We start from the raw sequence: 21,946 nt of genomic DNA, 5'->3' as shown, positions 1-21,946 counted from the left end.
TTTGTGTAGGGCATTGACTTGCTAATCTGGGACATTGTTTTGCTGTGTCATGTAATGCAAATGGCTGAAGCTGGAGAAATGGCATACGTGCAAAGTGCAAGCATGACAGTAGGCAGCAGCAACTTGACAATCTGCTTTTCAATAGGGGAAATACAGGAGGTTATACTGTAACGGGTTTAAATGGATGTGCAGAGAGCGTAGGGAAGGATTTTAGAATCAGCATGTTATACTTCGAGCGCTCTTGCGAACGTGCTTTTATCACACCTGGTTTTGGATAGCAATGTGTGGCAGGAGCCAACCTTGCCTTTTCCATTGGCAGAAGCTATGAGTCTGAAGATGGAGTGGAACCCTTAGGTGGGTGCAGTCCCAGGTACTTGAGGATTGTTTGTCCTGTCATGTGGTGGGAATGATGTTCAGATCTGTGGCAGATGTGTGCCGTTGAGCAGGATCATGGGGTGAGTTTGCGTACTGGCATGATGGATGTGGACCTGTGTGATGTATCTGTCTGTGTGACAGGATAAAGCTGAAGAGAGGAATCTTGCCAGGCAGTATGCCTCTGTCTGCATGGTCCTAGGTGCAACATGGCACAGCTGGCTTACCCATTCTGGGAGTCTCTGTGACCTGTGGTCAGCAACTCTAGTATCTGCTGAGCTGTTCTGTGATGTGGGATCTCACAGCAATAAAGCAACATTGTCATTGTTCTGCGAATGCGTGAGACGTAGGTGGTGGAGGAGCTGTGGGTGGTGTGATGTGGAGACATGGTGGGAGGAGCAATGAGGGGTAGCTAGAAATGGGTTTCATGCATAATAATTACAACTTTGACAGACCTTATAATTATTGCCTTTTTTTTTCTTTTTAATTGCTTTTAAATAGGCTAAGTCTGTCCTTAAGAATCTAAGTTTCTGCTTGCACGGCAATGCTGCATACTTCAGAGAAGAGAACTTGTATACTGGTAACAAGGACATGGTCAAACAAAGTGCCACCCCTGGTCATTACGAGTCACAGGTGAGTCCAAAAAGTGAATTTGCTTAGGTAAACAGAAATAAATACTTGTATGATATGTTGGTTTTTCTAACTAAATGTATTGAATAACCACAGAACAAAAAAACCTCAACACCTGAGGAGAATGCTGCAGTACAAATGGAGCAGCTTTCACTGTGTCAGTGCAGGAGAGTAATCCTCTATTCGTGGAAGTCAGCAGTTCCTCATTCAGTCTGGCTTTGAGTGCCTCTTGTCAAGGGCATTTGTGAGACTTACCAAAGTCTTCTGAAGAACAACTGCTGGAAGTTACCATGGACAAAAACCATCTTTGGTTATAGGAAATGAATGTATTTAGATGCTAGTGTTCAAAACAAACAAAAGAAATGGCCCAGTAGCCCATGAGTGTTCTTAATGGTAAGTGGACTACAGAACCCATATTGAACAAGAATCTCATAAACATACTTCTTCTCCACTCCCCCTGCCTTAAGTGATGCCTTTTTTATATGCTTTTGACCCAACTGTCTAAGAGAGGTCTGACAAACTTGATTCCTTTTTCTCAGAAAAAAAGTTTCTTAGTTCTTTGACTGCTGAAAAGGAACATTTCCCTTTGCTGTTGCAACAAGTCTTTTAGATGATATGAAATTGGGATTTAGAATGATGTCTCTGGTAATCTGCCATTTTTATGGTTTTGTCCCTGATATTAAGAGATATCTGAATAACTGACCTATTTTCTCCCCTGGTTTTAGTTTTTGACACGTCCCTGTCACCTGTTTACTTCTGCTGCTTAGTTTTTGAGGTAACCCAAGAAGGCAATTTATAGAATTCTAATTTTTTTTTTTTAACTCACAAGTTTCAGAGAATTACTAGCAGTGCATCCTGAATGGGTTAACCAGTTTCAGTGTGCTATAGATTAAGGTAGCTGTAGGTAGGAGTTACTAGAAGTCTTAAGTCAAAAAACCAAAACAATGCTTTTTCTTAGGCTTCCTTTATCTTGCCAAGAAAAACAAGAAGTAAACAGGAAATATCTATCCTGCCAAGAAATCAAAGAATACACTCAGTATATAAGTAATAATATGGTGCAGTGCTGTCATTTACTGTCGTTATATGTTTATAAAAAGCATCTGTGAGCAGTGGTCTGTAGCAGTGAGTTTGTGCAGTTTTAGGATAAGTGACTGTAAAAAGGCTTTTTCCTAATTTAGCTCAAATGCTTTTTGGAAAATCAAGAACTTTCTGTCAGATGGGACTTCATGTCAATAAAAGTAATTTCTTGTAATTATATGATGAAGCAAATATTTAGCTCTGATCACATTATCTTTTAGCTTATAATATATCTTTTCAGAGAATTGTTAGTCTGATATAAGCCATAAACTGTTATTGCCTCTGAACAGGAGAGCGACGCCCTGTTGAATTTTTTTAGTCTGTGTCCTCTAATGCTATAGTTCAGCAAGGTACCCCAGATATACATAATGTCACTGCAAACATTTCATACAATTGGCATAATGTAGTGATCCCTATGAAACTCCCTAAAACTACTTCCAGTCTGCTTGAGGGGTCTTCCCTGCTCTTAGCAGCTATTACCATCTCAGAATAGATGGTTACAGTCTTGAACTGTTTCCAGTACTTAGCTGGACAACACAAGAAACAAAACATTTCCAGTAATGACAAATAATATTCGAGTCTTCTGCTGTATTCACCATGCTGTTAAATCTTCAGCCAGAGGATTTTCAGAAGATCGTAGATCTCTGTCTCCTAGCTCAAGCAGCGGTGGTGAGGCAGAAACCCCTCTCTGTGGAAAATTTGTCTCTATCTGTGTCTAGAGGTGCAGTGGGAGCACACTGGCACTTCTGTGTGTCTTCTGTCCTATTTATCCTTGGCAGTGCTCAGGACCTGACCGCACAAGGTCCTGAGCAACCTGCTCCGAGTAGGGGCCTTGACTCCAAAGGTCCCTTCTAACCTCAGCTGTTCCAAGATCTCTCCCATGCAGGATTCTCTGCTCCCAATACAATTTACTGTTTATCAAGTCCTTTACTAAGATCTGTAGATTTCATCTGCCTCTACATGCCTGGTAGCTGTGCTAGCTTGGTACTTGATGGGGGAATGGGAGGATAGCAGGAAGAGGAGTGAGGGAGTAACAGCCTTCCTCCAGGTCTTTGTCCTTGCTGCTGGACCAGTGACACCATCTACGTAGTAACGGCAAATCCTTAGCTCACAGCCTGGGCGAAGCAGAAACACAAAGGAGCCAGGTAGCAAAAAGCAAGTCGGTGTTCAGTGGAGTACAGGACTTGTGTCACAGATACCATAACAATATTGATGCCTAATAGCTTTGATACTATTTAGTTTAATATATTTTTATAGTTACAATGTTAACATTGTACTGCTGAAGTTCTACTCGTTTATTTCTCCTCAAATGAAAGAAACTTTGGAAGAGCTTCTAAATACAAAGAACTGCATGAGGCTTTTGGAAATGGTGAATGGTTTTGGTAAATTCTTCAGTTTGCTTACTCTTCAGTTGTGATGAGCTGCTTGCAGAAGTTAAAAGCCCTCTGCCTACTTTTGAAGATAAGATGTGACTTAATAGTATTAGATGTCTTGGAAAAAAATTGTGTTCAGTTTCGTGTGCAGGGAGAAAGTTTAGTACATGCACATTTCCATTTTACAGGAAAGAACAGCAGCTGTGTCTTTTTATGCTTTGAAAGAAAAAAAAATCCATCGAGATAATGTATCTAGGTTTTAGATGTGGTAAGTTTTTTGTTGTTTTTGAGAGGTAATTTAGTGAGAGCAGTGGCTTTCCCATGATTTGCAGGGTGGAAAGAATGAAGTAAAAGCCCTACTGAAGACTGTAGGAGTTTTCATTTGATTTTTTTTTTCTTTTTTGAGACAGCATTTCATTCATTGATTTTTAAGGTTGGAACTCTGAGCAAAACATGTCTGTGCCTCTGCAGGCAGTCCTTTCTTTGCAAAGCCAGTTATGGAGGTTATGATTCTGTCTGAAATTCAGTGAAGAATTTTGAAACTAAAGCAAGCTGTAGGAGACAACACACTTTTATCCCTTTTTCTTTTTTACTGTAACTTGTTCGTAGTTCATATGTAAGGCACAGATGAGAGTTTCTCAGTTATTTTGAAATTCTGTTTAACTAGATAGAATGACAGACTCCACCGTTTTGGAAGTGCTGAGTGACGAGGCTGTATCTAGGGTACATGAAGTACCTCTTCTGCTGATCTTTAGTCACATTGTCCTGCACAACTCACATTAGCAGTGATTAATGGCTCTGAAAATAAAAGATAAATCCATTGGTTACAGATCCTATTTTTAATCTATGCAAAAGTATTTTATACTCTAGCCAAGGAGCATAATTTATCTCTGTGTTGCTTCCTAGCATTGACATTTGCTTGTTAATACTGCTAAATTGTTGCTAAAATTTTGGCCTTGGTCTGCTACTGCTTTCCTAAATGATACCTGTGTGTGGTTCTGGAGTCACCTGTAGCAGATAATTTGGATACCACCCTCGTCCTCTTCTGCAGGGTAAGAGTTTACCTGTATCACAGTAGCACTGTTGTGCCATTTAGTCTCTGGGCCAGGAAGTTGTTCTTGTCTCTAATGATAGAGATATTGACAGCATGTTTGTATGGAATGTTAGAGAACATATGTGTCTAGCCTCTACAGGGTTATAGTACCTCTAATTCTGTTATTTATTAGGGATTTGTTTGGATGTGTAAGACAAGTTTATAGCAAGTGATAAGTCCTCAGTGTGAGCTTTTTTGTATTCAAAAAATTCACTGAAGGGTTGTTCTGTCCTGCTTGTGGTAGGAGCACACTTGGCCAGGTAATATTTCTTTAGTACCTTTTCAGACAAGACCCAGAAGGGAGATCTTCTGAGTCCGTGACAGCTTTCACTAAACCAAATTCCGGCCAAGGATTTGTAGTAAGCAAGGTTTTATGGTTCTACTTTTGAGAAAAGAGGGGAGTGAGAAAAATTAAATTAACTTAGCATTTTCTCTCTTAGAAGGATGGGGCTTGAGACAGTAAAATGATGAATATTGAAGTTTTGTTCTTTTAGTTTATTTAGATGTAAATAACTTTTAAAAAGCTCTAGCTATAAAAAACTTTTGAAGTGGCTCTAGACAGGCTGAATGCATAAAACTGTATTCAGACAGTGTGAATTTCCCTTAAAAACCCTCTGTTTTCTATTGGCTTGTTCAGGGCTTCAGAGGTAAGCACCAGTCTCAGAGTTGGCAATATGGTTCCTAGTGACAATGCAATTTTTATCTCGGAAGCAATAAAATGGGAGTTTAGTAGATCGGTTTAAATGTTTTTAAGTATAAAGACCCAGTCATCACTGTAGCACCATTTGTTGCTTTCATGTTGTGTGTTTTAGCTTTTTCAGGAATTTAATAAGTACGCGGTTGAGGTCTTTCTGCAGTTATTCAATAAGGATTTAGCAGATGGTTTCATTTGTTGGATCCAAGGCTAGTTTGACCATCCTGATGAAAGAGCTTTTTTTTAGCTGGCATTTTGTACCTATTCCAGCTGTATTTGCAATGAACGATGTGACAGAAGTTAATTTTGTCCTCGTAGTCCTAAAAAAATTCTTCCTCTCCATCCTCAGCAGCCAGGTATCCAGAGTTCAGCATGTTAGGATCCTAGAATAAGCTAACTACACTTTTTTCTGCAGCATATTCAGAACTCTTCCTGCTGCCAGGTTGTACACAGAGGACATCTGCCAGCAGCAGCTCTGCAAATTCCTCTTCATTATCTTCGTAGCATTGCGCCCTTCTGTGTCTCTGTCTGTAATGAGACACTTGGAAAGACAGAAAAACCTGCTTAGCTGGAGGCGTTTGCTAGAAGAGTGACATGCACAACATCACAGTTTTTTAACCTGTTACTTTTGTTGCAAACCTTTATGACTAACAAGTCCAAGAGAAGCTGGGCATTGTCAAACAACCTCCGCGTTGTCTCATGGCTTCAGAAGTGATCTTAGGTATGTGTAAATATATTGGAATGTCCAGTCATTTAATCTTCAGTTTCTTTCCATTCTCCCAGACATTGCTGTCCATAGATTAGTAGGCAGTGTGGTGGCAACTTAATGTGCTCTTTGGGGGCTAAAGATTAATCACTTCCTTACAAATACTAATATATTTCCTTTGGGTTTTGTTTTGTTTTGGTTTTTTTTTCCCCAGAAAAAGAAGTTTATTTTTTGAGTTGGCCTATTGACCATTTTTTTTTTTTTGTTGCCAGGAACAGAAAAATTCAGAAATTGTTTCAGGAAGGTGGGTTGTATTACTCAAACTGAAAGGCAGCATCTTCAATGAAATATGTCTTGAAATAGGAAATCCACTCAACAGATTCTTTTAAACTGACTTAGTGGTGTTTTTCTTCATGCTTATAAGAACCTCAGTTCACTAAGAAATGCTTCTAGAATTGGGTTGGAACAGATGCTGCTAAATGTTCTCCTTAGGACAATTTTGTTAGTTACCGGCCTTCTCAGGAAGATGGAAAGCACAGGGATGGATGCTGCAGTCGGCTCCAGTCTGCAGCCAATACCACAGCCTCTTGCATCTGATACATCTGTGGTTTTGGGGGGGTTGGATTTTGTTGTTGTTGTTTGGGGGGGGGGGGGTGGGGGGTTTTTTTGTTTGTTTGGGGGGTTTTGGGTGTTTCTTGGGTTTTGGGGGTTTGTTTGTGGGTTTTTTGAGTATCCAAAATGTTATTTTCAGAACCACAAGTACTCCATCTTTACTGGATGCCTTTACTTATGAGAATTAAAGGGCAGCTAGTTCAGTTCTTTATCATAAAAGTTTGGGGTGTTTTTTTCCAAGAAAGCTTCAGGTTTTACTCCTAGAGTCAAAACTTGCAAAAGTTAATCAACAAGGATCAAGACTCCTGGTGGTCAAGTTGGATGTTAATCAGCAGTGTGGCCTTGCAGCAGAGAAGGTCACCCCTATACTGGGCTGTCTTAGCAAGAGCGTAGCCAGAGGGGTGAGCACTGTTATGATTCCCTCTGTTCTGCCCTTTTAAGACCACAGCTGCATACTGTGTCTGGTTTGGGGCTCCCCAGTGCAAGAAGGGTACTGGAGTGAGTCCTACAGAGGCTTCCAAAATGCTTGTGGGCTGGAGAATGGGATGTTCGAGGAGAGGCTGAGAGCGCTGGGTCTGATCAACCTGGAGAAGAGAAAGAGAAGATCTTATGGGAGCGTGCAGCTGCCTTGTGGGAGGTTATAGAGAAAGTGGTCCAGACTATCTTCAGTACTTTTTTTTTTCTTTTTTAAACCAGACAGCAGTTAGATATTAGAAAAATTTGCCCAGAGAGGATGTGGTGGGATCTCAAGACTCAGCTGGGCAAGTTTTTGAGTACCCTGATCTAACTGGGTCTGCTCTGAGCAGGGAATTAGGCTAGATGACCCCAAAGGTCCCTTCCAACTCAAGAGTAGGTTTCTGATATTCTGTTTAAACCTTTGTCAGTCACAGGTTCTGTTGTGACAATTCCTCGTTGAGATACCTTATGAGGTATAGTTCCCAATGTTACTTAGATCTCCTATTATTTATTCTTTGAATAAATAATTTATCTATAATAGTCTTTTCTGGACCAGTATTTAAAGACAGATTAGTTTTCTTACCCACGTTTTGCTCTGTGAAGTTTATAAATGTCCCTGCCTGCTTACCGTGGGCTCTTTATTGGAATATTTTGTGTTCTCAGGGATATAGCAGGGATAATTGCTCTTCCCTTTGTTTTCTCAGAAGGGATGCGTATGCCTGTGACATGTGCATTTCCAGTCACATAGGCTAGAAGATTCTGAGCTTGTGAACGTGATACACAAACACCTACAATGTGAAATCTGTAGAGAATTCCTATTACTGCATAGTAAGTAATTTTTATTATTTACTTATTTATTTTTAGAAGATGCATAAATTTGTCAGATTTGGACTATGTGAAGGCGGGGGAGGGAACAAGTTTCAAACTGTATCCTTTTGGCATAGCTACGTTTCATTTTCCTGAAGAATTATTTAGCTTAAGATATAAAAGGAAGGGTTTGCTTTGTTGCCTTTACTGCTCGTTTACATAAACATCTAATGTTAAAAATGTTTCCTTCTTTTTTCAACATAGGTAGATAGCAAGAAACAAAAAATGGACACTCAGTTATTTTCCCCGTTATTAGGAGCAATTACTAGTACACCACCTCCGCTAGAATCTTCCCGTCTGTATAGTGACTGGTCAGCATGTGGAGAGGATATTAACTCAAAAACTTCTTTTCAAGACTGCACAAAGAAACGGTATGAGCACTCTTGGTATAATCTTATGGTGGTGTTCTGGAACACTGAGATTGTTATGGAGCAGAGCAAATGGGATTCTGGATCTTTTTAGGAAGAGTTTACAGGATAACTAGAAACTCAATAAATTTCCTTTGCTGTATAATAGTTATTACAGAGGTTGTGAAAAAAGGTAGGGGGTCTGTGTGTGTATAGATGTGTGTGTTTACATGTAAAAGCATTTAAAAATTTGGAAAGAATACTACATTTAGGGAATGAAATGGGAAACTGCCGTATGTAATTGAAAACTCCTTAAGGAAAAAAACCCACTCTCCTTCTGTGCCTCCCATCCCTCAGTACTGTAGCTCATAATGATCCTGCTCGATAATGTAGAGCATTTCCTGGAACATGAACAATGCAGAGTGTTGCACACAGGTACCTCTGCCGCTGAAAGCATAAATACTCATACAGCTACTCTTGAAAATACGCCAGCCTACTGTCTTATTGTGCCCTTAATATAAGGCACTCAAGTTCGATTTTATGTTAAAAAAAATTTTTTTGTCGTTTTGGATGCTGAATGAATGCAAAAGGGTCTTTGTTACTTGAATCACAAAATATTTTTTTTCCCCTGGAGAAATCCACTCTGCCCAAGTCTTGACTATTGCAGGCACTTCTGATCATCCAGTCCTAATAATGCAGTAAAATTATTAAAGGTACAGAGAAGGGCAGCAAGGCTGGATGGGGTTTGAAAGCTTCCCTGTCAGTGGAGAGTAAATAAAACTCCTCTTCATTTTTTGATAAGAGAAAGCTCTGCAGAGAAATGATTTCTATAAAATTGTGAATGATATGAGGATTGCAAGAAACAGGGAACGATTAAAGAAGCTGGGGGGGGTACCTGCTGAAATAATTGGTTCTCTCCTTCACATTGGTCATTTTATGGCTCATGTACAGCAATTGAAATTTTAATGTTAAAACTATTCCAGCCTTAGAAATGTGTAAACAATGATTTCATATTAGGCTTACCACTCTCTTCTTTCCATCTTAACACCAAGTGCTGGCAACATAATATTGCCTTTTGGGGGTGGTTGGTTGGTACAGACTGGCACAGCAGCTTTTGATGCTATTGATGACACTGTTAGTATTTCTAATACTAATCTCACTGCATTTTTTTTATCACTTGCCTAATAAGAAAGAGGAAGTTTGAGGTGGGGAGAAAGGGGAGTCCACTGGTTCAAAAGAAGTTGAAAGGTAACAGTTAAGGAAGATACATGCATTGCAAAGAAGATAAATACCATTTGGTAGTGTCACAAAGATGTTTGGTGGTTTTTTGTTTGGTTTTTTTTTTAAATAAAAGATCATATAGCTTTAGTATTAGCTGTAGTGCTAAGTTTAAGCTCTGAGTGGCAATCCACTAATTAAAATATACAATCTCTTCTTAAAACAGCCTTTAGATTATTGCAAGGTAGCAAATGCAAGGTAGCTTTTAAAAAAAAAAAATTTCAAGGAATTAAACAACTAAATGGTGCTTGCTGATTAATGATTATCCATGTCTACACCCATTCTGAGGTGGCAGATATGCAGTATTCCTTGAGGTTAAAAAAACTTCAGTGTTTTATTTTTTTTTCTTGTAATATGTTAGGGTACTTGGTGCCTAACTGTATTAGGTACAGTACATCTGTATCATTTTAGTTCCTCTAAGCTGCTCCTGAGAGCAACTGATCCATCACTGGAGATTTCTTTGCAGTGTAACTTTGCTCACACTTTTGTCCTTTTAATTCTCAAAATTTTGACCGTTGAAATTATTCCACAATAAATTCTAGGAGCCCTAGTACCTCAGACCTATGTATAGGCCTTTCAATAGACCAATATTCTGGTGCCATGGACTTCTCTTGAGAAATGTCCATTTGAAAGTCCATCCTTGTTCAGCACTAGATTGGATGAAATTATTGGCACCTTTAAAGAATTCAAGCATATTCTCAAATGCAGTATCTCCCCAAAGGAAAGCAATATTTCCATCTAATTTCTGTCCTCAAAGGCTATGGACATGTCCCCAGCTTCAGTTCTAGAGTTAATCACAACAGCCGGAACAGAACACAGATGTGGCAAAGGTACCATTTCCATTTACCTGTTGCTCTTTCATCTGCAACCCTCTTCCTTTCACCAGTACCTTGGAAGTTTTGCAGAGGAGCTGTAGGTCTTGGTTCTTCTGTTGTACTTTTTGTTCTTTCTCTGTCTGTAGGGGCAGGCTTGCTCACTGCCACAAACTTGGTGTCAGGCTGAACATTCGTATTTTATTTCGTAGAATTGCAAGCAATTTGGTATGGTTTTGCCTTTCCCATGTGCTGGTTATTTTCATGGATTCTTTTTATGTTGCTCTGCCTTGGTAAGCAGTAGGTTGTCTTATGGCACTAGGAGGTAAAGATTTGATTCCTTGATGCTATAGAATCAAGGCATTTTACAGCAAGTGTTTTCTGGTACCAAACCAGAAAGGATAATAGCTGCCTACCTTGGACTTGAGAAAACTGAATGCCTGTTACACTGGGATTTTTGTTTTTAACTTTGGTTGTCCTGTTGTTCATGGAGGATACTTTATTGGGAGACCAGAAGACAAGAACATAGTTGACTTCTTTTCCACGTGTGTCAGTGTTTTTCATGGGAAGTATCTTCCTTTCAGGGTGGATCAGGATTTTATGATACAAGATGCTTCCTGACACGTTACATTACCAAGAATTTTCAGATTGCTGGTAGTGAACAGTACTGGCTTGAGACTGCATTAAGAAACAGAATTTGTCAAGGATTCAGCTTCTCTTGCCTTGAGTTGCGTTGTAGTATTTCCAGTGTATGTACCAGAAGGAACAGCTGAACGCTTCATCACACTTCCATCTAGTCTCTAAAATTTGTTTAGGTGATTTTAGACTCGCTCCTGGTCTGTGCTTGTTCTTTCCCAGAATTTTTTTTTTCCTTTTGTAGTCCACCCAGCTTCCTGCTGCCCTGTCTGCAGTTCTAAAATGGCCAGTAATTTTATTTTTAACTTCCATGCCACATTGCAAATTGATCTCTCCCTTGCTGAAAATCATCATCTAGATGCAAGCTTTCACCTGTGATCTCTGGTTCATTGCAGAAATTGGAAGTAAATAGGCCTCCTTTAAAAAAAAAAAAAAAAAGAGAGAGAGAGAAAGAAAAAAGTTTGCTGTCTGACAAAGACACAGAATAGATTTGGTTATCAAATATCAGTTACAGTTCTACATTCATAAAACATTTTCAAGATTCTTAGCACTTGCGTATATCCTAAACAAAAACACGTAGACCAGATTCCTTACGGAGGTAACCGAATGGTCATGAAATAAGTAATGGAGGTAGTTAGAAGTGAAAATGTGGTGTGGTCTTAAAAGCTAGTAAGGCATAAGTGGCTAATTTTCACTGTAGCAAGAGATTAACAAGGTGATAGTCTTAATAGTTTATCCCACGTTTTATAGTCCTTGTTAATTGGCAAAATCAGTGTGAGTAATTATGTGGCAGCATTAGCAGACGATGTAGCTGTTTGGATAAGCTGACACCAGGGAAGACACAGAGATCTTCAGGGACCCTGAAACGAATCAGCTGAATGGGAATAGGATGATGAGTGAAATTTATTGAAGCAAATGATGCATGTTAGAAGGAAGGAGATCTTAACAGTGTTACGCTTTAATTAACTTCTGAGTAAGAGTTAGGTGTCATTACAGACAGCTCTGTAAAAATCTCATTTTGCATCTGAAGTAAAAGATGAAAGACGGGCTGGCATAAGAGTAGTGATGGTTGAACACCTTTGGCATTTATCAGTAATATTTAATAAAGTTTTTACCAACTTCTTTCTAAAAGGGGATTAAAAAGTGGTTCAACTTAAGTATAACTTAATTTTTTGGAGATGAAAATAATAGTTCTTGAATAATGGAAGTAGATAAATTAGAATCCTCTAGATTTTGAGAAGATGGATCATACTTATCCTCTAAAGGAATTTGAAGAAATGTCTATAAAATAGTTATGTTTATTGAAAAGAGAGGAAAATCTGCTGCTGCTCCTGTCTCTTCACATAGCAGCTTGAGAAGTCTTGGTGAAGGAAGAAGTTAGGAAAATTATTCTACTTCATTTAGGCCACAGAATTCATGAATGCAGGAAGAGATTTCTATATATGGGTGCTGAGAATATATTAAATTCAGAACACTTAGCAGAACCTGCTAAAATAAATTAAAGGTTTAATGCTTTACTTTTACTTTTGCCTGTTCTGTTTAGGAGAAAAAGACTTTTATTTATCTAGGCTTTTTTGTTTTCTCAGGGCACCAATAAATCTTTCTTATTCTGGCAATGCCCCTGATATGTTTGGGCTAGTGTCAAGCATTTTAGAGGAGCCAAGCAAGCCAGAACCAGTTACAGACTGGTAAGTTTGTTCTGAAAGTTCTTATATGTTGCGTATTGGTTTTTACATCCTTTGTCACACAGACAGGATATACATTTTGAATTATTTCATGGAGTTGAGTAACAAAGGTCCCTTGAATCCCCTTGAAATGTAGAAGTGTTTTTCTTTACTTCAATTGCCAGTTAAAAAAAAAAAAAAAAAAGCAACAAACTGTTAGAAATGTGAATTTTCAAAAGTCTTCCTACAGCATTTCGGGGGCGGGGGGGCAAATATCTCATTTTAACCATTAGGGAGTTGGCTGAATACAGTCAAATCTAAAATATTTAATAAAACCAAATAAACTCTGTAGTTCTGAATATACGTATTATAAACATTAGAGAACAGCATTGGTAGTCAGATTTCACATGGCATTTACTCAACTATAGCAGGAATATTTCCCCCACTCCTATATTTTGGAGGGGGGCTGTGTATGATTAGCCAAGAATGTAATGAGGGAATAACCATGTTACATGAACTGTTTTAATGTAAGAAATGTTTTAAATCATTGCAGGAGGTTTGTTTAACTTTGTTACAGGAATTCTCTTTCAAGATTGTTTCCACCGATGTGGGCACCTGATCTTGGAAGCAATGGTGAATTCTCAGGGCTCTCATCTAAGCACTCTGTTGAAAGTAAGGATTTTTCAAACCTGACAGGCACACAGAACTACTATCAGGAACACTTGCAAAAGTCTCATGATGTGGAGATGTTACACAGAGGTCTGGAAGATCTTCATCTCATAGAGTCTTGGCTTTCTCCATCCGGCCCTTGCACTCAGCCTGATAATATGCTGAAGACCAGTTATCCTGAAAATTCGTCTTTGCAAAATAATAATACAATTCACCAAGAAGGGTTTTCATTTCAAAATGTAGACTATAATCAGCATTTGTGCAGTTATGACCACATGAGGTTAAATGGAGACTACGAAAAAATTGGTTCCAATTTTAGCACTTTTTCTTCTCAGAACAGAATGAAAGAAGGCACTAGCATTCAGAAAGAGTATTGGAAAACTGAAAGAACAAGAGGCAAAGCTCTGAAAAATGATGCTCAAGAACAAACTAAGTATTGCCCTGATCTTTCCAATCAGCCTGTTGATGACTCTTGGGATAAAGTATCCCAGGACAACCACTTGTTTTCTAAAAGATATGAAAGCTTTACAGCTGCTCATAAATTGCAGTCATCTGTTCATCCAGCGCTATATTTTTTCAATCAACCCCCTAAAGAAAATAATTTTTCTGGAGGGGCAAACAGAAAACCACAGGAAAGCCATGTGCAAAATGGTCATCATAGCTTTACTTTGGGGGATGCTTTTAATAATAATGAATGTAAGATCCATATTAGTCCTAAAGAATGCTCTCATAAAGTAGCTGAATATGATTTATCTGCAAAAAATGTTACGCAAAATGGGAGTTACTCGTCGTACCATGGACGTACATGGCTGGATGGGAAAATGGCAAGTCCAACAGCTGCATCGGATATCACATATGGAAAGCAAGTGGTAACAAGTCCACAGTCATCTTCAGGGGTTTCAACCATGTCCGCTGGGTCTCCCACCCATCAGTCTATAACACAGTCCTCTTACTACTCACCGATCTTACCTGTCCTCCCTTCAAGGAAAGGTGGACGGTTACAAATATCAAACGGTGTTTCTAATAATTTGGGAGTTTCTAATTTTATCTCAGAAAATCAGAAGCAAATGAAACCCATTGGACGATCACAGCATGATTCATTGACTAATAAGGAGGGGCAATACCGTAAATTCCCCATTAATTTTTCATCTGACTGGTTAAAGCAACAGAATGCTGTAAGTGAAGACCCTGAAAAATACCACAGATTTCCGAAAAAGCAGACCCAAGAAAGTAGTAATAAAGATGATAGGAGAGGCAGAAGGAATTGGATTCCTCATTTTGGGTATACAACCTCAAACCGTCAGCAGTTCAATATGTTCCGAAAAAAGCACGAACAAAATGGTGGTAGCATGTCAGATTTCATCAATCCTTCTTTTCTTCCTTCTTTCCCATTAATGTCTGATTTTAAGCAAAATCCCAGCTTTCCTCCATTTAATCACCATCTCTTTTCATCAGCAAATAATTTCAGTTTTCCTCCATCAACATTTCCATTCTCGGAACTTGTTGATCTTTTTCATTATGATGACTTTAACCACTTAAATCCCTTCATCAATGACCTGTTTTGTGGGGAAATAGCTGCACCATACTTTGCCTTTCCAACACCATTTAATAAATACAGACCTCCAAGAAATCGCAGTGGACCTGCTAATGAGCTTCATATCCAACTGGAGGAGTGTTATGAGCAGTGGAGAGCTTTGGAGAAAGAGAGAAAGAAGGTAACACAACTGACAATAACTTCCTGTCAAAGCTGGTTATCACATGAAACAATTTATAGAGAGTAGATACTCTGGGCTGTCACTACTTTTGAGGAGACGAGAATTCTGTTGTCACGTTGTTTGTTTTAAATACCTAGAACACCATCTACAACATCTGCTTTGAATATAATGCTTGCATTGTTTGGCATGACTGGTTTTAAATTGTGTAGCTTTGAGCTTCAGTTCCTAAGGCTCCTTCCCCTTACACAGGGCTGCTAACACATTTCTCTCTATTAACCTACAATATTTGCTACAACAAATGTGATAAGTGTCACTGGCCAAAGCACTGAATTATTGTTTGCTTGGATGTTTTTCATTTATATGGTCAATAAAAGTTCATTAGGTAGTTGTTATTAATTCAGTAGGCCTTTGTTATGACTCTAGAGCCACCAGCCATAAATGATGATAGAGCAGGTTTAAGAACCACAGGTCGTTCTTAAAGTACTGGCGTTTTATGCACCTTAATGCTCTAAATGCTCTTATTGCACAGTTTGGTTAGATGGATCTCTTTTCTTATCCTGTACTTTTTCACTCCAGCTAAATCTTTAACTAAAGTATTATAAACCTAGGCTCTCCTTTTCCCTGCACAGTCATTTAAGGAGAGAACTTTCATCATGTTTTTTGGTTTTTGTTTTTGTGATATAGAGGTGTCCTTCCCTTTTTTGTTTCTTGTTTTACTAAATCTTGGTTTAGTGAAAAGAAAGAAAATCATGCTGATCACTCTGTACATGGCTGTAGAGAAAACCTACAGTGTTTTAAGTGGATGTGACTTCTCCCAAAGGAAGTTTCAATTTATACTCTTCTTGTTACAGTCACTTTCCTGCCTCCGACTCTCTTGCTAAGAACTGTTGTCAGGGTGGGATCACACTACTGAGAAATGTGTTACACTTGAGAATGAAAGCTCTGCACTTAAAAGGAGCAGGAAATGCTTTCCCAAGAGGAGTCAAATTTCTGAACTCCATGTCAGGTCTTGGAAACTAGATTGTCAATAATCCATAGTCCTAATTATACTCTGAGTGCCTGTCTACTTCTTCCATGTTGGAGAAGCTTCCTGGTCCTTGGATAAAGAGACTGATACCTGACCAAACTGGATGTCTGGAGAGCACCTTTTTCTTTCCGGCATCAACTGTTGAGATCTTGCTAACAACCTTCTAGGGGTGTAAATAGAACTGCCTGTCTTGTTTGCTCACTGATGCCTTTAAACAAGACTCTGTTCTGCCCATCCAGTCTCCTACCAGGAATTCTCTACAAGTGAGAGGGTGATAATGATTCTCGTTCCAGTGTGTCCGAGACAACTGTGTTTTCAGAAACTCTTCTGCTTTCTGTTGTGGCAAAAAAGGCTGTTCCAAACTTGCTCATGCAAGATTTGGGTCAGTTAAGTCATTTGGGAAGACTGAATCATAGTTTTAATCTCATAATATATGGGGGTTTGTGTTTTCATGGTTAAAGGAGGATTGTTTATCCTCATTTTGTGTTCTTAATAATCAAAGGGATTTCGTTGACTAACTTGATCTGGTCCATTCTGAGTGATCCAATTTTATCCTAGTGATCTACTCAGGCTTTCTCAGTCATTGATTTTTGTAGTTACAGACTACACCTGCAGATAGCTTTATTTATGAGTATAAACTGTTCTCAATCCCACAAGCCAGCTGCCATAGCGTGGCTCACATTCCTACAACCAAAATAATTATTCCTCAAAAGGGGATGACTGCATCTGACTGACAGGAATGTGCCTGGACTGCATTAATCTCTGTTTGTAGGTACAGTTAGGGAGAATGCTATAGCTCACCTGTACATAAGTATGTAGGGAGGGACTTTCTTTTGACATTCTCACCCTTTTGATATTCTCGCCCTACATTAATTTCTCAGGAGTGTAGACAGAGCCCCTCACCCCAGTGGGACTTGCATTTAATTCTATCTAGCTTGTCTAATCAGTCAGCCCTTTCAGCTCTCAGAAACCTGTTCATAGCAGCTGCTTTGGAGTTCACGGTGACAGTGAGCTTACCTGTTTCCTTTTATAAATCTCACTTTTCCAGGGATCTTGAATTTAAAGAATTTCTATAAATTGTCTGTTAGGAATTGCCTGCAATATTAAGTGTGCATATAGGTTAATTGTGAATTGCTTATTAGCTGTAATTCTTATATGCCTGGTGGTGGTATATGAATTCATGACCCTTTCTCCATCCATTTTTTTCTGAATGTCTTTCAGGCTTCTGAGATGAATGCAAGTGGAGTCAGTCAGTTCTTGTAATTCACGTTAGATGAGGGCAGAGACTAAATAATATGGATATGTCAGTAAAACAAAAAGAAAAGGACTTCAGCAGATCTTTTCAGTATGAATGTGCATAGCATGAATGGGGACTTAACCTTGCCTTGAACTGCAATGTGGTACCTAATCTTTTTCTCCCAAGTCCATTGTATGCTGCAGAAGGAGCGAGATAGAGAATCAGCTGCTAGTTTTGTCTTTTTTTACTCCAAGTGTGAGAAGTTCTTATCCAAAAATAGATTTGGTGATGTTTAGTCACTGCCTGAGTTGTATAGTGGTTTGGCCAGTTCCTTTCTCAATGGGCAGTTTGGCAGTTAAGTTGATGACTTTTTCAGAGCTGATACCAGTTTATGTTAAATCTGGCTTAATTGTGATGCACTTCAGATACAACTTATGCTGGTGTGATCACCTGTTTCTTTTGTTAGTAATCATAATATGTGACATTTGAGAGACGCAGTGAGAGGCATACAGTTTAAATTCCTGGGGTACTGTACAAGAATTTCTTTGTGTAGGTCTGTGTCCAAGATTGGTTAAAATAAAGTTGTACAGCTTTGGTTCTAAAACTGGCACTAAGCATTGTACTCTGAGCTGAATTAGAGAAGTATTTTCATTCTTACAGCAACTGGTTGTACATCCAGACGGATATTTGGGAACGTTTTTCTGTAAATGCAGTCAGAAGGAAAGATAGGAAGCGCACTTCTAATGTGTTTGAGAATTCTAAACGACTCTGAAAATATGGATTGTAATATTGTACTAGTTTCAAACATTTAAAATGGCTATTTATTTCCCCTCCAGACTGAGGCTGACCTTGCAAGAAACTTTCCAGGAAAGCGCATATCTAGCTCAAATAACACTCCTGTGTCCCGACTTCCTGCTAACCCATCACGAGTTGATCGTTTGATTGTTGACCAGTTACGAGAACAAGCCAGGGTAAGCCTTCTTCAGTTACAGTTCCTGCATTTCTTTTTGGTTTTATGTTTGTTTGTTTGTTTAATGGAGACTTATAAATACTTAACGATTTTGGTGTTTTCAATGTATCTGGCAGGTGCTCACATTAATAGGAAAAATGGAAAGGCTTCGTGGTACCCCTGTACACAGTAACATATCCACTACATTGAAACGCCATATGGAAGCCATTCACATAACACAGGCAAGGCGTAAGGATGAGATTATTAATGCTGCTAATCCACAGAGACAAGGAGCACCACGTTATAATAATGAGAAAGGTAACTGTTTTCCATTTCTGTAGCTTTAAAAGCTTTTGCAAAGATTTAATCGTGAAAATAGGCCATTTGAAATATGCAGCAATTATTGTAACTTCAGCAAAAAAAGTTTGTAAACCTGTCACTTTTTAAAAGACTTTAAATTTCTTTGAGATCTTTTTTCTTTTCTGTTTTTCTGTTACTAGTTTAAACACTTCGAAACATTTTCCTCTTGACTAGAAGAGAACTGTAAAAACTGTTCAGTGATATTATATAACCTTAAGTAGTTGTCCTAAAAGTGAAAACATACTTGTTTTTAAACAAGTTGAGTTTCTTTCTTTAGTGGTATTGCTAGTCTTTCTTTTTCTCTTCAGCTTATAAAGTAAAAAGAAGTGTTGGTGCTGTGCTAATCAATTGTGTCTACCTTATCTAAATCACAAAAACGCCAGAAATTACATTTCACGATTCCCAACTTCTGTTGAAGTAAAGCCAAAATAATTTGTAGCAGCAGTATGTACTTCTGTAGAAGTAATGCAAAACAAGGGCAAATTGATTCCCTTCTAACAGCATAGTGTAAGTGGTAACTTGCTGTTCAGTATAATGATCGTACAGCTGATAGATACAGGAGTTTGGGGTTTGGCGGTAAAGATCATATTATTTTTCTTCAGAAAATACCTGTGTCTTGGAAAACGATTTCCAAAGAGGAATACACTTCCCCTGCCTCACCCCCATCCTCCTTTGGATCCTTACTCAGCACTGTCATATATTGTATTATTTCCTGTTGCTGCAGTGAAGCTGACAGTATGGTATCTTTGCCTTCCAGCAGTGTGTGTGGGATAGTTCTTCCTTGTAAGAAGGGAAAGATAAATTGTAAAGAGAGTCAAAATGTTTTGGTTTCACAAGTTAGGTGTCAAGCATGATGTCACATCCCTAAAAGTAATAGTCCTATATGCAAACCAACTTCTAAAATTACTCCTAAAATTGTGTAATGTGACATTAGCCCCAAGCATAAGCCAGGAAGCAGGTAGTCATCATCTTACAAGAAAAAAAAAAACAAACTACAAACCATGTTTTTGATAATGCTATATTGTAAAGGTATATGGAAGCAATATTCGAACCATCCTGTACCATACTTACAGTTAGAAAAATTGTAATTAGTCTTCTATGGTTAATGGTAACATCTGCAGTGTTAATGTTTCTGAAGAGGAGCTGTGCTGCTGTTGGGTTCTAAGCACAATCTAAACCACATCTAGAAAAGCCTTTAGTCCGTTTTTTGCTGTGAAATATGTGTTTCTTTGAGTTCTGCTGTTGGTGATCATATATCCAAGGATCAGCAGTGAGCCTTTTCTCACTGAGACTGCGTGGGTATTGGTGCCACTGAAAGGAAGGCAAAGGAGGAAAAAAGGATTGCACCAAGCTCATCTGGCTGGAATTGAGTAGGTAGTTTTACTAATCATACTTGTTGAGTATCATTGTAGATAGTCCCCTCTGATAACATTAATTAAATGGGCTTAATGGTTGTTTCACAGGCCTGATGGTTATGCCACTGAATTTTGGACACAGTTATGGTTGCTATTAGTGTGAGATGTTATAGCTATCATTTGCAAGAGAAGAATGCTAACTGATGGAATTCAACCAGTGCAGTACCAGGGTACAATGTTAGCTGTTTCTTGACCACACTTTGCATACCAGTGATGGGTTGAACAAATTTATGGAATGTTTTAATATATTAATATTACTAGGCTTGTATACTGGTTTAACCTGTAACGTGTTCTTCTGTTGTAGATGTTCTGGCTCTGGCAGCTGCCATTAGAGAATTAGCTGCTTCCACACGCAAGGCTCGTACCGCTTTATGGTGTGCGTTACAGATGACTTTGCCAAAAAACTCTTCAAGCGGTCCAGTAAAACAAGAAGTTGTTGAAAGGGCATTGCAAGAGCTTTGTCCTCCAAACAGAAGCACACAAGAAAAAAGCAGCATGGAGCATGAAAACAAAGGAAGCAAAAAAGAAAAACCTGAGGAACCCATGAGGATTCTGGAATACTAGCAAATAATAATAATAATAACAACAAAAACAACAAAAGGGAGGCAGAAGGCTGAGGATGGGGAGGGAAGGGCAAAGTGTCCTGGATAGTACCATGGAAAGTGTGTGTTTTTGATAGGTTATAAAAAAGCAAAAGGGTTAACATAACTGATCAGTGCTGCAATTCTATTACTGTGATTCTGGTGTTGAGAGACACATCTTGTAATAGTGTTAATGCAATTTTAATATTGCTGGTATTGCAATGTCTGCTACATAAGAATTTTATTATTAAGAGGAACTAAACAATAGCTGAGCATTTCCTTGTGTGCTTATCCAAAGCTATGTATCAGCTGTGAGTTAAGCCATGACCTGAGAAACCAGAGTGTGGTAGAACTTAATTCTCCTTTCTTTGTTAATGATACAATTTAGCATACTTAAAAAAAAAAAATCCATTTGAAAGGTATTTCATAAATTGTTAAGGGTTTTTTTGCACCATTATATAGTTCTTTTAAGTGCCAAAGTGATCACTAAGTAGTTTGCATCCCATCACTCTGTACAGAGCAATCCACACTCCTTTATTGTTTTTGTGACAAGGAATCAGGTTGTCCAGGTTATTGCTAACAGTTTGACAAGAATAATAATTGGTTAATGTTGGTTGTGTGAGATGCTTCAGCAATTGTGCTGCCAATTCAGTTTCTAGCTAAACCAAGGTAAACCAAGCTTTTCTATAGCATAGTCCATTTAAAATTTTCCATTAAAAAAAAAAAAAAAGGATTTTGTAGATTTGCAGTAAGTACTGCATTGAAGTACACATTAGCAGGTGATATAAAGTTGTCACTCAGGATTAGAAATTAGATTTATTGATTCCTCAGTGGGTTAAAAAACAGTAACTATATAACATAGTATGCACTTAATTAAAAAATTGTTTGTTATTAATGTAAGTTCATGGTACTATAATTTTCAGAAACATTCCATATTTATTTTAATGTGTTTATTGAATGTTTATTTAAAATTCTATTTTAGTAATACAAAGTTGGATATTTTGCCAAATCTTCCGAATAAGCAGATTTAACGATTTACTCAGGAAATATGTATATTATTATATAAATATACACATGGTATATAGGGATTTTTTGGGGTAAGGGATGTTTGCAAAATATTTACACAAAGCTAACTATATACTAGGTTACCAAAGCTGTTTAACTGATTAATTTTTTGCATGGAAGATTTAATATATTTAATTGCTGTTAACTAGTCTCCATTCTGTGGCCTAGACAATCAGAAGTGTTATGTATTGGTGTGAATGTTCAGGGTGAGAATTAGAAAAGAATGAGTAATTCAAGTTTTGTTCTTAGGGCACTTATAAATATTTTAATGCTTTAACAGCTGTCTTACTGTTACACAATCTCTTAACATG

At 38.2% G+C, this 21,946-nt stretch overlaps 1 protein-coding gene across 1 annotated transcript; it reads left to right on the top strand.

The window, feature by feature from the left end:
- The first annotated feature begins 900 nt into the window (after nt 1–900).
- On the top strand, nt 901–20,562 carry LOC104828077 (uncharacterized protein C17orf104 homolog). The gene is made up of 8 exons (XM_010561522.1): nt 901–1,005; nt 7,718–7,845; nt 8,089–8,251; nt 12,540–12,641; nt 13,195–15,001; nt 18,102–18,236; nt 18,352–18,532; nt 20,294–20,562. The coding sequence occupies exons 3-8, from the start codon at nt 8,106–8,108 to the stop codon at nt 20,551–20,553; spliced, it is 2,631 nt and encodes an 876-aa protein (XP_010559824.1). The 5' UTR covers nt 901–1,005; nt 7,718–7,845; nt 8,089–8,105; the 3' UTR covers nt 20,554–20,562.
- The last annotated feature ends 1,384 nt before the right edge of the window (nt 20,563–21,946 follow it).

Source organism: Haliaeetus leucocephalus, unplaced genomic scaffold (assembly GCF_000737465.1).
Source record: "Haliaeetus leucocephalus isolate CR32 unplaced genomic scaffold, Haliaeetus_leucocephalus-4.0 Scaffold0, whole genome shotgun sequence".
Taxonomy (NCBI): Eukaryota; Metazoa; Chordata; class Aves; order Accipitriformes; family Accipitridae; genus Haliaeetus; species Haliaeetus leucocephalus.
This window is presented reverse-complemented; position numbering and strand designations above follow the sequence as displayed.

Bases quoted from the DNA above. Each gene is read 5' to 3' on its own strand.
- LOC104828077 (XM_010561522.1), top strand. From the start codon at position 8,106: ATGGACACTCAGTTATTTTCCCCGTTATTAGGAGCAATTACTAGTACA. The intron at 12,642-13,194 runs GTAAGTTTGTTC...ACTTTGTTACAG, and splicing joins CCAGAACCAGTTACAGACTG to GAATTCTCTTTCAAGATTGT. The intron at 15,002-18,101 runs GTAACACAACTG...TTTCCCCTCCAG, and splicing joins TGGAGAAAGAGAGAAAGAAG to ACTGAGGCTGACCTTGCAAG.